Source organism: Eptatretus burgeri, chromosome 4 (assembly GCF_056783735.1).
Source record: "Eptatretus burgeri isolate ZD-2024b chromosome 4, Ebu_testis_v1, whole genome shotgun sequence".
Taxonomy (NCBI): Eukaryota; Metazoa; Chordata; class Myxini; order Myxiniformes; family Myxinidae; genus Eptatretus; species Eptatretus burgeri.
In genome coordinates this window covers 74,505,514-74,520,513 of record NC_140964.1, presented here as the reverse complement: position 1 = coordinate 74,520,513, position 15,000 = coordinate 74,505,514, and the positions used below count along the sequence as shown (strand labels likewise).

The window sequence follows — 15,000 nt, the reverse complement described above, 5'->3', positions numbered from 1 at the left end:
TATTTTGAGATACATATCTAACTAAATATTTCAACCTATCTCCTGTTTCTGCTACCACTACCATTCAGGGGAGACTTACATTCATTAATTACTTTGAGTGAAAGACCCTTGCCTTACTATTGTTATCCCTCTGTGAATATAACCTAAAACAACTCACTTTATCTCTGGCAGCCTGCCATTGTGCTGTTTGCTTACCCTCCATATTTATTACCACCTCCAGATTGGTCTCCTGTGTGCCACACATTCCAAATTACCCCTTGCATCATGTCCTCCCTATTTTAATTATTCTTACCTATCCCAGCATGGTCAGCACCTTACATTCCATAATTTCCCCCAAGGTCAATGGCCATGTTTGGCTGATGTCAAGTCTTGTGTTGGCTGCTGTCTTTCTATCTGCATGTGTGTGTGGTGTATGGGTGGATGTGTGACAGTTCTTCCACGAGCCTGAGAAATCGAACCCACACGCACAGGCGCAATGCAACAAGGTTTCACCGACTCATTCATTGAGACAATAAATGAACAAGAGCAACACTTGCTTTGCGATACATGTCCCCTGCTGATGCGCTATTTTCTCAGTCCAAAAAGGGTATAACTCTGTGAAAAATTGACGAAACGCCCTAAAACTCGAACTTGTTCTGTAACTTATAAATAAAGCCAGTACCAAGTTTCATTTGATTATGTTCAAGGGTATGGGGAAAAAAAGGCTGAAAAACCACAAGTGGGACAAACGGACAGAGAGCAAACCTATAGTCCCCTCTAGTTAAACCAGTCGGGGACTAAAAAATTAATGAAGTCTGAGAAAGATACAATGGAGGTGGGAAGGAGAGACAAACATCGATACAATCACGTATCAATAAAAATAATCATCCTGGGCCCAGATCCACTGATGACAGGGACGCAATGGAATTTGAAGGGACAGTGGAATGCAGCGTACCTGACAAGACACTGTCATTGGCACCGAGCAGTACAGTCACAGCTGTGTTCTCATTTTCTTCCTTCTTGTTAGTAGGTGGCAAAATTCTTGGCAAAATGAGACGAGCCCACCGCGAATTGTAACCAGAGAGACCCCGGCATATAACGTCGCATCTTCTGCAAAGGCGGTAGAAAAATCAAGAACATACTTCTGACAATCGAGTTTTTAAAATGCAGTTTTTCTGACCCATATAGATGTGGTGGCACGAAAGAAGATTCCGTTGGCATCCGACCTCAAAGGGAAACCCAAACGCTCAGACCACCTTGAAGCTAATCTATCCCTTGATACCCTACAATATAGAAATGTCTTTTCCAGACTTTTAAAGTCGGTAAATTTGTGATTAAAGGTCGAAATTTTCTTCTTCTTCAGATTAGCCGTGACGTCAGACATGGAAAGTAGACCACCAGATGTGCACCGTCTCCGGGTTACATCGTGGTACAATTCAACTCAAACGGCGAATAATTTTTTTCGATTTTCCACAAGTATGCCAAGTTGTGTCTTTGGTGCTTGTGTAGTAGCGAACGTAATGAGCTTAATACTTAACGCGTGCACATGAGAGAATAGGAAACAACAACAACAACACAATACCCTGGCAATTTGGAATCCGTGTCGTTGGCTATGACCCTTTTGCTTCCGGTTTTTTTTGATTCTGGTTTTTGTCATGGGGAATGATGCATGCCGGGAGATAAAGGCATCGTTGGAGACATGAAAGACTCAAATATCAGACATGGTGTATATTTCCTCCACTGATTTTAATAAACATATCTCCCGCATCATAAAAAAAAAATTTTTAATCATGATTTACATTATTTGATCGCTGATCCCGAATCCAGGCCGAAGTAACCGGAAATTGCGTATACAGTTGTGAACAAGTTAAAGGTAAAGTCAGAAGTGAATGTAAGAAGAATTCTACGTTCGCTTCTCGTATTTTTTTTTTTCGATGAGATCCTGTTCAAGTGTAAGGTGTGCATAGAGGGAGCAGCAGATGAAGGAATTGTTGAGTTGGATCTTGGAGATGGTGTGAAGCTGGAAGGTGTGAAAACATTTTGCTATCTCGGAGACATGCTGAATGGAGAAGGTGGATCAGACTCTTCGATGGTTGCTGGAGTGAGATGTGCATGGAAGAAGTTTCGGGAACTGAGTGGCGTGCTGACGAAGAGGGGAGTGTCGTTGAAGCTGAAGGGAAAGGTGTATGCTACATGTGTGAGGAGTACGATGATTTATGGGAGTGAGACATGGGTACTGAACATGGAGCAGCAACAAAGGCTGGAAAGGGTCGAAATGCGAATGGTTCGGTGGATGTGTAGAGTATCGTTGAGAGAGAGAGAGAGGGGAAGACAAATGATGGCCTGCGGAAGATGATGGGAATAGAGTCTGTGATGGAGGTTGTGAAGAGAAACAGGTTGGGATGGTTGGGTCATGTGTTGAGGAAGGATGAAAGTGACTGGGTGAGAGAAGTGTTGGAAAAGAGTGTAGTCGGAAGTAGAGGACGGGGAAGACCGAGAAAAACTTGGCTAAATGTGGTGGAAGAGGAAATGTGGGCAAGGGGATTAAGAAGGGGAGATGCAGAAAACAGGGTAAAGTGGAGAAGTTTGTCATGGGGCCCGCAAGACTAACCCCCGCTTTAGCGGGGAAAATGGCCTTTAAATGCGTGTGTGTGTGTGTGTGTGTGTGTGTGTGTGTGTGTGTGTGTGTGTGTGTGTGTGTGTGTGTGTGTGTGTGTGTGTGTGTGTGTGTGTGTGAGAGAGATCCTGTTCTAGGCGGTGTAGTTGTCATTGTGAAGGTAATGTTGAGGTAATATTTATTTTTTTTAGATGACATTCTGTTCTCGGCGGTGTAGTTGTTGTGAAGGTAACTTTGAGGTAATATTTATTTTTCCAGATGAGATCCTGTTCTAGGTGGTGTAGTTGTCGTTGTGAAGGTAATGTTGAGGATTTTTTTTCTTCAGATGAGATCCTGTTCTCGGCGGCGTAGTTGTTGTTGTGAAGGTAATGTTGAGGTAATATTTATTTTTGCAGATGAGATCCTGTTCTCGGCGGTGTCATTGTAATGTTGAGGTCGTATTTTTTTTTTTTAGATGAGATCCTGTTCTAGGCGGTGTAGTTGTCGTTGTGAAGGTAATGTTGAGGTAATATAATTTTTTTAGATGAGATCCTGTTCTAGGCGGTGTAGTTGTTGTGAAGGTAATGTTGAGGAAATTTTATTTTTTTCAGATGAGATCCTGTTCTTGGCGGTGTCGTTGTCGTTGTGAAGGTAATGTTGAGGTAATATTTATTTTTTTAAGATGAGATCCTGTTCTTGGCGGTGTAGTTGTCGTTGTGAAGGTAATGTTGAGGTAATATTTATTTTTTTAAGATGAGATCCTGTTCTTGGCGGTGTAGTTGTCGTTGTGAAGGTAATGTTGAGGTTATATTTATTTTTTCAGATGAGATCCTGTTCTTAGCGGTGTAATTGTCATTGTGAAGGTAATGTTGAGGTCATATTAATTTTTTTAGATGACATTCTGTTCTTGGCGGTGTAGTTGTCGTTGTGAAGGTAATGTTGAGGTAATATTTATTTTTTAAGATGAGATCCTGTTCTTGGCGGTGTAGTTGTCGTTGTGAAGGTAATGTTGAGTTAATATGAAATTTTTTTAGATGACATCCTGTTCTTGGCGGTGTCGTTGTCGTTGTGAAGGTAATGCTGAGGTAATATTTATTTTTTAAGATGAGATCCTGTTATTGGCGGTGTAGTTGTCGTTGTGAAGGTAATGTTGAGGTAATATTTATTTTTTTAGATGAGATCCTGTTCTTGGCGGTGTCGTTGTTGTGAAGGTAATGTTGAGGTAATATTAATTTTTTTAGATGACATCCTGTTCTTGGCAGTGTAGTTGTTGTGAAGGTAATGTTGAGGTAATATATATTTTTTCAGATGAGATCCTGTTCTTGGCGGTGTAGTTGTTGTGAAGGTAATGTTGAGGTAATATTTATTTTTTCAGATGAGATCCTGTTCTTGGCGGTGTAGTTGTTGTGAAGGTAATGTTGAGGTAATATTTATTTTTTCAGATGTGATCCTGTTCTTGGCGGTGTAGTTGTTGTGAAGGTAATGTTGAGGTAATATATATTTTTTCAGATGAGATCCTGTTCTTGGCTGTGTAGTTGTCAAGGTAATGTTGAGGTAATATTTATTTTTTCAGATGAGATCCTGTTCTTGGCGGTGTAGTTGTTGTGAAAGTAATGTTGAGGTAATATTAATTTTTTTCAGATCAGATCCTGTTCTTGGCGGTGCAGTTGTTGTGAAGGTCATGTTGAGGTAATATGCAGAAGTGTTATCACGGTTATAGAAATGCACAAATAATTAATTTGATCTATGGTATACCCAAACACACCTTTACGACTAAAAATTAACAACAAAACTGGAGAGTAAATATTCTAGCAGTTTTATGTCTACCTCGTTTTATAATGAAGATATCTCCCGCATCATCAAAAAATAATTTTTAATCGTGATTTACATGATTTGATCGCTGATCCCGAATCCAGGCCAAAGCAACCGGAAATTGCAGCATCAAATGGAAGAATAATTCTACGTTCGCTTCTAGGCTTTGCCTATTCCATAGAAATACAAACCGAGATCGTTTCACGCGACACCAAAATGGCCATGTAAGCTGCCAGAAATTGGATAAGGTTTGTCTGAGATACCCACGAGCAGATCGGGCCTTGAAATGTTTTGCTTTTGTGCTCAGAACATGTTACGGAGTGCTGTTATGAAACAACAGATGGCTCTATCTTGTGGTTAACCACCACGATTGAGAGAGGATGCCATACCAATGAATAATTGGAAGAATTCGCAACACCATCTCCACACAGGTACCTGCACATGTATGTTGACGATTTGAGCGGTGAATCAAACACCTGTTGCCATTGCCCGGCAGTTGCCACAAGAACACCTGAAAATAATTATCTATCATGAACACAAACTTCTACAAATAAAATGAACCACCATTTATTTATCGTGGAAAACAAAAGTGTGGTTGTATGTATCGGGCTGTTGTGTATAATCTATTCCTCCGAGAGGATTTGACTTGGATGCTAAAACGTTCAAGGTCCCATCCCCCACCCCTCTACTCCACCATCCTCCCTCAGGTAATAGATGATGATAAATTGATCAAAAAATTTGATCCCCATCAACCATCACCCCAACATTACCCAGCACCACCCCACACACCCTCTCCACTGTGTCGGGACATCGACATCTCACGGACACGACGGTGGGATACCGCACGGACACAAATGGTGTCCAAGAAAGTATGAAATGGGATGATCCCATAAGATACAATACACCTAGTCAATCTGTGGCAATGGGACAAAGCATTCATCGCCCATTTTGTCCTGGCATCACTGTCAGGCGATGATGGGTATCTCTGCTCAAGTAATATATAAACCGATACAAAATCCCTCCCTTATAAACCGTTAACTGAATGAAAAGCAAAACCTTCTGAGCTCTCGTTAACATGTGACCAGCATTTTGATCTTTTTAACACCTCCATCTTCACTTCTGTCTTCTTCCTCTGAATTGCTCGCACAAGGCTCGAAACGACAGGGCTGTACAATTGCCCCAAAAGCATTTCCATTACTAATTTTGTCTCCATCCATTTCTTCAAAATCCCACTGATCAGTTTCAACATACCGAGGAATCTTCAGTTAGAGCCCTGTCACACCTTGACGTTTGAGGCAGCAATGGCAACGTATAAAAATGTATGTAAAACGTTGGCGTACGCTGACATTTTGATGTTTTTTTTTTAAAGTTTTTGGCATATTCATAACGTGTTGGTTGTTTGCATAACATATTAGTAACGGGCACAGAACGTTTCGTTGTGTTATACATAACTTTTACCAACGAATGCTTACCTTGTGGTCGGCGTTCAAAACCTATGATAAACGAGAGTTTAACTTACCCTTTGCGTGCTATACGTATCGCCGGCGAACTCGTGGCGTAGCCAGTTAAGAACTTGCCGGACGCCGATTGAAATCAAAACTGCCTGAGAATTTGAAGTGTCAACATCGCAGTCACACCTTGACGATTTTGCCAGCGTATGCCATTCTATGAAAAATGTGTTTACAATGCTAGGCGCACGTCAAATACGCTACAGGTAAGTTGTGTATACGTTTAGAGTATGCTGGAAATCATTGAAGTACGCTGGCATATTACCTCGTCCGTTTGATACGTCGTGAAATTTCAAGCATGCTGAAAATTTTAAGACGTACTCGACGTAAGGCTCACACGTTTCGCATGCGTTGGCATCTGTTCCGAGCAGGTTCCGCGATCGTTTAAACATGGCGAACACACGTTACTTGTAGGTTACTCATAAGTCAAAGCACGTCAAGGTAATGGCCAACATACTTGAAACCAAATTTCTAACCGATGAGTTATGTGCTTTGAACAAATGAGTAGCGTCAGCTTAGCCTATGTTTAACGTGCTTGGAAACTATGAGTAACGTGCATTGAAACTATGTATAACTGGCCTTGAACCAATGACTGGCGTGCTATGAACGTAAGAGTTACGTGCGTTTAACCTCTGAATAGCATGTTTTTAACCGAAGTAAAATGTGCTTCTAACCTTTGAGTAACGTGCTATGAACCTATTTGTAACGTATGTAAAACGCACATTGTCGTATGCAGACAAATTAAATTGACGTCTTCCGGACAACCATAGAACTTACTGAAAGTGTTTCTAACTTACTTCTACCGTGTACTGGCGTATTGGCAGCGTTTAGGTGAATTGGTATATACAAATGGGCTTCACAATAAAAACCAATCATTGTTCCAGACTCCATGGTGAGTAGATGTGAACGCCGGTAGTATCAATAGTAGCAGTACTATTACTAGTAGTAGGTGTGCGTGACAGCAATAATAGTAGTAGTAGTAGTGGTCGTAGCTGTATGTCTATGTCAGTAGTAGTATGTGAGCGTGATGTGGAGGCTGTGGGGGATGATGGAACCTCGTTGCGTCAACGAATAGGAGAATACTTTGCACCATTGTTCGATGTTCTGTAAGGGCTAATTTTTTTTCCTCATTCCGAAGATGAAATATTTCTTTGTTTTACTCTTGAAATTATTAAAAAAGACTTTGACAAATGCATAATGTACTAGTAATGAACACAACGCTTCGATAACTTATAGATTAGTTTTACCAACGATTGCTTATCGTGTTTTAGGCGTCCACAACCTATGCCCAACGATAGTCCAGCGCATGCATAACGTGGGAGTGCATCGTTTACGATTACGTGACGTTTGCTATCCATTGACTGCCACTAAACTATTTTAATAAATGGCTGTCACTCGCCTATTGTTTTTGGACGCTGGTGCTTGGCAATTGAAATCGTTTCCATTGAACCAGTTAAATCGCTTCCACTGCACTATTGAAATTATTTCATAATAATGTTTGGTTATCCTTGGACCCACTCTGGCTAGCAGCTCGTCGAACATCGCTGGAGGCATTCGCAGGAAGTTAATGAAGGATGCATGGTGCTCATTCCGGAGTTCCACCATGAGCTGGTCATAAATGCCGTAATGGCGTCGCCTCCCGATCCATGGTCTCACCCAGTTCCTTCTCCTCCGTTCACGTCTTCTTCTCCCGGCTCTATTGGCACGCAACTGGTGCAGTGTCAACTCGATGAGGTCATGTTGATGTTCGAGGACAGGTAGGTATTGTCGTCTCAGCGTTGCCGTATCCTCCATCTCTCGGAATGACATCGACATGTACTCACCACGAAGTCTAAAAAAAGACGGGTTCCTCCTGCGAAGGCCCTTTTTATATACCAATTTCCCAAATCGCTGTGAATGTCATTCTACGTCAGCTGTTTGTTAGAAACGTGTTCAGTAAGTTCTGTGGTCGTCTTGAAGACGTCAAATACGTCTACATACTTATTTGTTCGTAGGACATGCTCTACAACTAATTCCCAAGCACGTTACTCATAGATTATAAATAAGTCACGGGTTCCCTAAACATTACTTTGATGTGTTTCAATGTACAAGAAACTTTCTAGTATCACGTTGCGAGCTGTGAACAACGTTCGTGTGGCGTGCTTATAAAACGTTACCTATAGTTTATGAATAAGTTTCGGGTATGCAAATGTTACCTCAACGTGTTTCCACATATGAGTAACATATAAATAACGTGTCAACGATCGCATAACGTGCCTAAACCTTATGGCCAGCATCGCAGAATGTGTGAGCCAAACGCCGAGTACGTCGTAAAAATTTTAAGCATACGAAAATTTGAGAAAAACCACAAAGTTCAACGATAAAGCCAGCGTACAACGACTTATGGCAGTGTTTTTCAGCGTGCTCTTAACGTATGCAAAACCTACCCATAACGTATTAGACGTGTGCCAGCGTATTAGGCAAATTTTTCATAAATCGGCATAGGTTGGCTAAATCGTCAAGGTGTGACAGCCCCTTTACTAACGACGGTGGAATCGGTCTCGGAATCCGAGCTCGACGTGCACCGTTTCTCCATGTTAAGCCACCATTTCGATCAAGGTGGGTTCAATGCATCACGTCACTGATGAAATTGAAAACCCACACCAAAGCTTTTTTCGACAATTTGTGGTTGTCAAAAAAAAATTATCATTTTTTTCCCCTTCAAATTAGACCATGATTCATGATTTTCAATGGTTTTCAGAAAAGAAACAAGCTCAAATGAGTTAAGATCCTCGTCCTCTTAATGATGACGTCATAAAAACGAATATGACGTCATTGTGATGTATCAGGTTTGCGATAAATAATTATCTGTGCTAATGCCCGGCTTGATTCCCGCAAACAAATTCAAACAGCTTGCCGAGTTTCGGGGATAATGGTATAGGCGATTTCCATTAGCGGAGATATTTTGACGTCACAACTTTTTTTTCTCGGAGGAATTTTCAACATCGGAGATGGTTACTGCCTGTGCAGCTATTTCTACATATATATGCCAAGTTTCAGGAAGCTTCGATGAAAACTGTAGGTTGTGAAACAAAAAAGTCCACAAGAAGAAGATGAAGAACAACAACGTGAGTAAGACTTGGAGATCCTCCACGAGGATCTAAAAAAATTGCGTTTGGGTTCCCCTTTAATACCCACATCAACACACCTGCCAATGTCTAAAAGCGTGGATACCAAGCTTTGGCGCTTCAAGATTGTCTGTATTTTAAAACATGCCTTTATTGAAGATACCAAGATCATTGATACATGGCACTGAGTGAGCCCAAGCACTTGCCTTACTAGTTTCTCTGCCAAGCGTGACCCCCAACCTCCTTCCTCAAAAGCATGCTAGAGGGGAATGAAGGGGGCAAGGAGAGGATCGATTTAACGAATGAACAAACTTTAAAAAAAAATTTTTACCCTTCCCCTTTTACCGTTTTTATCCTCCCATACGAGTTTATACTCATGTATTTTAGTATTACCAAGAACCTGCCAGAATCTGAGTTTTCTCATTAACAACGAAAACGGCACTCAGTCGAGAACATATCAACGACAGGATGACCAGTTTACGTTTTGTACCCCACTGATGGGCTGGATATGAACTAAAATTTAACCGGCTTGTTCTTGTCACTGACCCAACTCGTCCACCAAGTTTTACCATAATCCATCCATATTTTTTGATACATCATGTGATATAGAGTGTTTTGCCCCACCTCCCAATGGTATAGAATCACTTTAAAAAATTTAAGTATCTGGATCCAGATGTTCACAAAAAATGTAATCAATTCGTCCTTGTCACAAACCCAACTGGTCCACCACATTTCGTCCGAATCCATCCGCAACTTTTTGAGGTATACTGCTCACAGATAAACAAACAAGCCAGGCTGAACAGTTCATGTTCTGTATCTCACTGATAGGCTGGATCTGGATCCAGACCTGAAGCAAAATGTAATCGGGTTGTTCTCGTCTCCAAAACTAACACATCCACCTCGTTCTGTCATAACTCATCCATAACTTCTTGAAATATCATGTTATATATCGTTTTTGGACCAATCTCTCAATGGTGAAGAATCACTTGAAGTTAAAAAATTCTTGTAACCAGCTACAGATTCGGATCTTCACCAAAATCAAATCAATTCTTCCCTGTCACACACCCAACCTGTCCACCAAGTTTTGTCCAAGTCCGTCCACAACTTTTTGAGATGTCCTGCTCACACAGAGACAGACAGACAGACAGGCAGGGGTGAAAACATAACCTCCGTCCACCTTGGTGGTGGAGATAATAAGAAATAAGCATGAGATTTTCAAGAAACAACCAAAAAAAAAAAAACATGCCTAATCCCATAACAAGCCCACCCCTGAATGTCCTCACCTGAGATAAGCTATCTCCAAAAAGGATCAAACGTGGCCATATGATGGGAGCAGCACACTTTAGATTTCGATCTGCGTTCCTCCACATATCTGATCGAAGAGAAAATGTGTAAACCAATGTGAACATGACAAACTACTTTAAATACCCATTGTAATCAATAAGGGCTGTTGTGATTGTTTAACAAATTGTCATTTACTTGCTTATTTCTCAGGGAAAGTCGCTCATGTGAAAAAAAAAAAATACGTTTGACAGATTTGCCATTGGTGTTGATGAAATATGCCTCGATGGAAAATTGATGGCATTGAGATTTCTCGTGCTCAAGCAACCTTATCGTGACGCGTCTCCGGTCGGAGAAAGCTTCAATAATCTGGGACTGAGCCGACCAGCAATACTTTTCAGTGACATACATCGAGCAAAATGAGTAGTGTAAAGTCTTCCTTCCATTATTGTGTGTCACCCATTTTCATTTGATATCTTCCCCCTTGTATACCCTTCCGGTAATGCACCAACTTGCTGTTAAAGGGAACATTATTTGTGGGCTCGTTTGGATGGAATTCCCAGAACATTTCCGTGGAGATTCCAGAATCATTGGACGCATCTTGATGAAGAAAGAAGGTACTTCTTGGAAGTGCTGTTTCTTGTACGATTGGAGAACGTGAAGAATCACTTCAAAATTTAAACAATACTCGTATCCAGATCGTCACCAAAATGGATTTGATTAGTCCTTGTGACACACCCAACCTGTCCACCAAATTTTGTTTGAAGCCATCCACAACTTTGAGATAACCTATTCATAGACAAACAAACAGACAGAGACAGGGGTGAAAACATAAGCTCCACCCACCTTTGGTGGCAGAAGTAATAACATGCACACATGGACAAAATTATAATTTATCCACATCATTTACCTGAAGATTTTATTGAGAAAAGCCAAGTGGTCACTTTAGCCCAGTGGTTCCCAACCTTTTTCTGATCGAGTACTACTTGGAGGTCCCATACCGTCGCCGCGTACCATCCCTGCCCCCTTCTGGTAGAACTGGCCAGTCTTGTCCAGGCGCTTCCGCTTCACGTTCTCACCAAGTCGCTGGAAGTAGCTCTGATCTCGGTCCTTCTTGTCCACGTGGTTTGTCTCAAGATGACGTCTGAGCAGACTGGGTTTCATGGCCTCATTGCAAAGGGACTTCATGCAGACCACACACTGCGGAAGAGCTTTTCCTCCACGTTTGATCGCTATGAAACCATACTTTATGTATGTCGGGTCATACTTTCGCTTCGGCATGTTGTCAAATCCTGTGGAAAAAAAATTAATAATAATTAGTCAGAAATAAATAAAGAAATATAGAAATAAAAAAATAAATAAACATACAATATAATAACAAGTGAAGGAAACACAGACGAGTGCTAAGACACTGACACATTCACAGTATGGAGGCAGTGGGATAACTACCAGCGCCGAGTGTGTGTCAGGGTTCCCAGATGTATCAGGCCAAATCATTTTTTTTAAAGGTTGAGCCTGAAAGTGCTCGCGAACCACCTGGAAGGCCCTCGCATACCACAGGTTGGGAACCACTGCTTTAGCCGTATCTACTCTAAATGGACTGTGTGTGTGTGTGTCTCTCTCGTTGATTGTTATCTCCATAATTCGGGTTTCAGAAGGTGGAATAGAGTCCTCCCCCCCCAGGATTTGAAGTATCCACCTTTGTTTCGGTGAACGATCGTGATTCATGGCCTAAGTCGTGAAGTTGTGTTGTTCGAAGAGTTTTGTTCCGAGGGCTCTTTTCAGGATCGTCACTGAGCCACGGACAGCCTCCAACTGTAGTTCGTTTGTGGTAATGTTCCCAGGGATGGTTTATGGAATCTTTGTGAGGTTCTTATCATTCCCATTGCTCGAATTATCACTGGTGTTTTTCAGTGCTCTTCAGCTTCCAGGATCTTTTCACTTCTTTCTTGAGGTTTTGATATTTGGGCATTTTCTTGATTTCTGCGTTATTTAGACCAAAATCATTGGGTACTCAAACCTCAAATAACAACGCCTTCTTTTCCTTTTTGTTTCTGAGTCATTCATCTGGTCGCAGTGATTTGGTTTCTATGTTCATGCTTGATGGGATCATCAGGTCGTACGTGAGCATCATGACCTCGTTTTCAATGATTGCTTTTGGTTCATGTTCCCCTGACTTTTGTGGGACTGGGATATTGAAATTTCTGCAGATGTGCCAGTGGATTGCTCCACATACCTTGTTGTACCTTTGGGTGTACAGCTGTCCTGACATGAGTGTTTTACATCCCGATAGGAGGTGGCTCATGCTTTCAGTTTCTACCTTGCAGAACCTACACTTGTCCAATTGGCTCAGTCCTGCAATTTTTAAAGCCATTCATAGTGTCCCTGGTCTTGGGAATTTATGATGACTCATTCTCCATTCAAATTGAGCTGACCTCTTCTTCGCTATTCCCATGATCCTTCTTTGTCTATCTCCAATCTGTCCAACTCTTTTTTTTTTCTTTTCAAAAAAATATTACCCTGCTCCTTTGTCTTTCTCCCAGTTGTCTTATCTGTTGGTATTTCGTCTTGTATTTTTCTTTTGTCTTTTTTGGAATTGTTGGGGCTGTATTTGTTGCAGTTTCGGTTTGGTGCGTAACATCTTCTATTCGCATCCATTTTTGGAAATTTTTTTTGAAAGGTGAGAGAGAGAGGTAGCTTTTCTGGCTTGTGTTCATGCTTGTGTGCACATTGCATTCGGTAGTCTGTTGAACTTTTCACGTACTCTGCTAATCCTACAGTCGTCGCTCTGTGCGACACTTGATTGAGTTCCATCAGGCCGCCACCTCCTCCTTTCCTCTGTATGTGCATTCTCAGGATGCACCGATTTTTATAGAACATTATGTGGAGAGTGAGGAGTTCCCTTGTTCTGATGTAGAGTTTTCTGATTTCCGCTTGTGGTCAGTTTACTGTTCCGCAGCTATATTGGAATACTGGCACTGCAAATTGGTTTATGGTTTTTAATTTGTTCCTTGGGAGAGGTATTTTCAGGATCAGCCTCGTTCTCTGCAGGTATTCTTTGGTGATTGTTTTGCACATTTGTTTGTGACATATTTGGTGGCCCTCTTCTCCTCCAAGGTATTTGTATGATGCTTTGTTGACCGAGTGTTGTATCCATGTCAATTGTTATGTTGTCCATTTTTGTTGGTCTACCATGCACGTTTGTGTACTTGGCACACTTATCTAGGCCAAATTCCATTTGGATGTCATCAGAGTACAGTTTCACTAATTTCAGTTGTTCTGCCAATTTTTTGTCGTTCAGTGCAGAGTTTTAAATCATCCGTGGAAAGTAGATGTGTCACCTTTCCTGCTTCTTTGGACGTTCTTTTATTGGTTATTAGGGTGCATCCATGTCCTTGCTCATGAATGAGGTTACTTAATGGATCCAGAGCCAGACAAACCAGGAGGGGGAAAGACTGTCTCCTTGAAAGATCCCACATCATATCTTCACTCCTGGTATTTCAATTTTTCCTTCCAAGTGCTGCAGTATTAGTGTGGTATTCCATAGATGCATGGCTTTCTCAATCAGATTTCTTGCAGAATATTTGGGGATTTATCTTTTCGATTTGCATGCTCTTTATCATCCATGAATGTGGGATACAATCAAAAGCTTTTGCTATAATCCATCCAGGCTGTGGTTCTTCTAGTATTGCAGTTTTCGAGTATGGCTTTGTTCAGTCGTAGGTGGTCTATTGTTCCATAGCATCCTCTCTTACATCCCTTTTGTTCTGCTTCTAGGCCTCCTTGTTGTGTTAAGTCAGTGGTTCCCAACCTGTGGTATGCGAGGGCCTTCCAGGTGGTTCGCGAGCACTTTCGGGCTCAACCTTTAAAAAAAATGATTTGGCCTGATACATCTGGGAACCCTGACACACACTCGGTGCTGGTAGTTATCCCTCTGCCTCCATCCTGTGAATGTGTAGGTGTCTTAGCACTCGTCTGTGTTTCCCTTCACTTGTTATTATATTGTATCTTTATTTATTGATTTATTTTCTATATTTCTTGACTAATTTTATTTTTTTCCCACAGGATTTGACAACATGCCGAAGCGAAAGTATGACCCGACATACATAAAGTATGGTTTCATAGCAATCAAACGTGGAGGAGAAGCTCTTCCGCAGTGTGTGGTCTGCAGGAAGTCCCTTTGCAATGAGGCCATGAAACCCAGCCTGCTCAGACGTCATCTTGAGACAAACCATGCGGACAAGAAGGACCGAGATCAGAGCTACTTCCAGCGACTTGACGAGAACGTGAAGCGGCAGCGCCTGGACAAGACTGGCCAGTTCTACCAAAAGGGGGCAGGGATGGTACGCGGCGACGGTATGGGACCTCCAAGCGGTACTCAATCAGAAAAAGGTTGGAAACCACTGTGTTAAGTGGTGGTGCATTGTTTCTGTGAGGATTCCTGTTAAAAGTTTTGACAGTACGTTGTTGGTAGACAAGTTTTTGGCTGAGGAAGTTGGGTTTCTTCAGATTTTGGGATGAGGAAGGTGTTACCTTCTGTGAGCCATTCATCCATTTCCTGATCCCCTTGGATGAGTTCATTGATGCTCAAGCATATTGAATGCGGAGAGCATCAAATTGCATTATCCAGAAGTTCAGGATCCAAACTGGGCCATGGCTTTTGAAGTGTTTGTCATGTTTTGCACATTGTTGTCTTATCTTTTCACCATCAATTATT

General features: G+C 41.6%; 1 protein-coding gene and 1 long non-coding RNA gene across 4 annotated transcripts in view; one reads left to right on the top strand and one right to left on the bottom strand.

The window, feature by feature from the left end:
• The window catches only part of IAH1 (isoamyl acetate hydrolyzing esterase 1 (putative)), a 45,312-nt gene that overhangs the window by 15,957 nt on the left and 14,355 nt on the right, over window positions 1–15,000 (bottom strand). The window contains exons 1-4 of one of the 3 annotated variants that reach the window (XM_085878689.1): window positions 11,249–11,271; window positions 10,286–10,374; window positions 9,209–9,261; window positions 935–1,089 (exon numbers count right to left, since the gene is read on the bottom strand). In XM_085878689.1, coding sequence (XP_085734815.1) covers window positions 935–1,089; window positions 9,209–9,261; window positions 10,286–10,372 — 295 coding nt within the window. In that variant the 5' untranslated portion in view covers window positions 10,373–10,374; window positions 11,249–11,271. Of the gene's footprint in view, window positions 1–934; window positions 1,090–4,822; window positions 4,846–9,208; window positions 9,262–10,285; window positions 10,375–11,248; window positions 11,272–15,000 lie in introns of those variants that run through there. The other 2 variants (XM_085878691.1, XM_085878692.1) reach the window with 2 other exon arrangements.
• LOC147028367 (uncharacterized) overlaps window positions 1,629–15,000 on the top strand; it is a 14,435-nt gene continuing 1,063 nt past the window's right edge. Inside the window, exons 1-4 of the long non-coding RNA XR_015057545.1 lie at window positions 1,629–2,972; window positions 3,031–4,264; window positions 4,695–4,818; window positions 14,349–14,675. This is a non-coding gene — a long non-coding RNA (uncharacterized LOC147028367). The remainder of the gene's footprint in view (window positions 2,973–3,030; window positions 4,265–4,694; window positions 4,819–14,348; window positions 14,676–15,000) is intronic.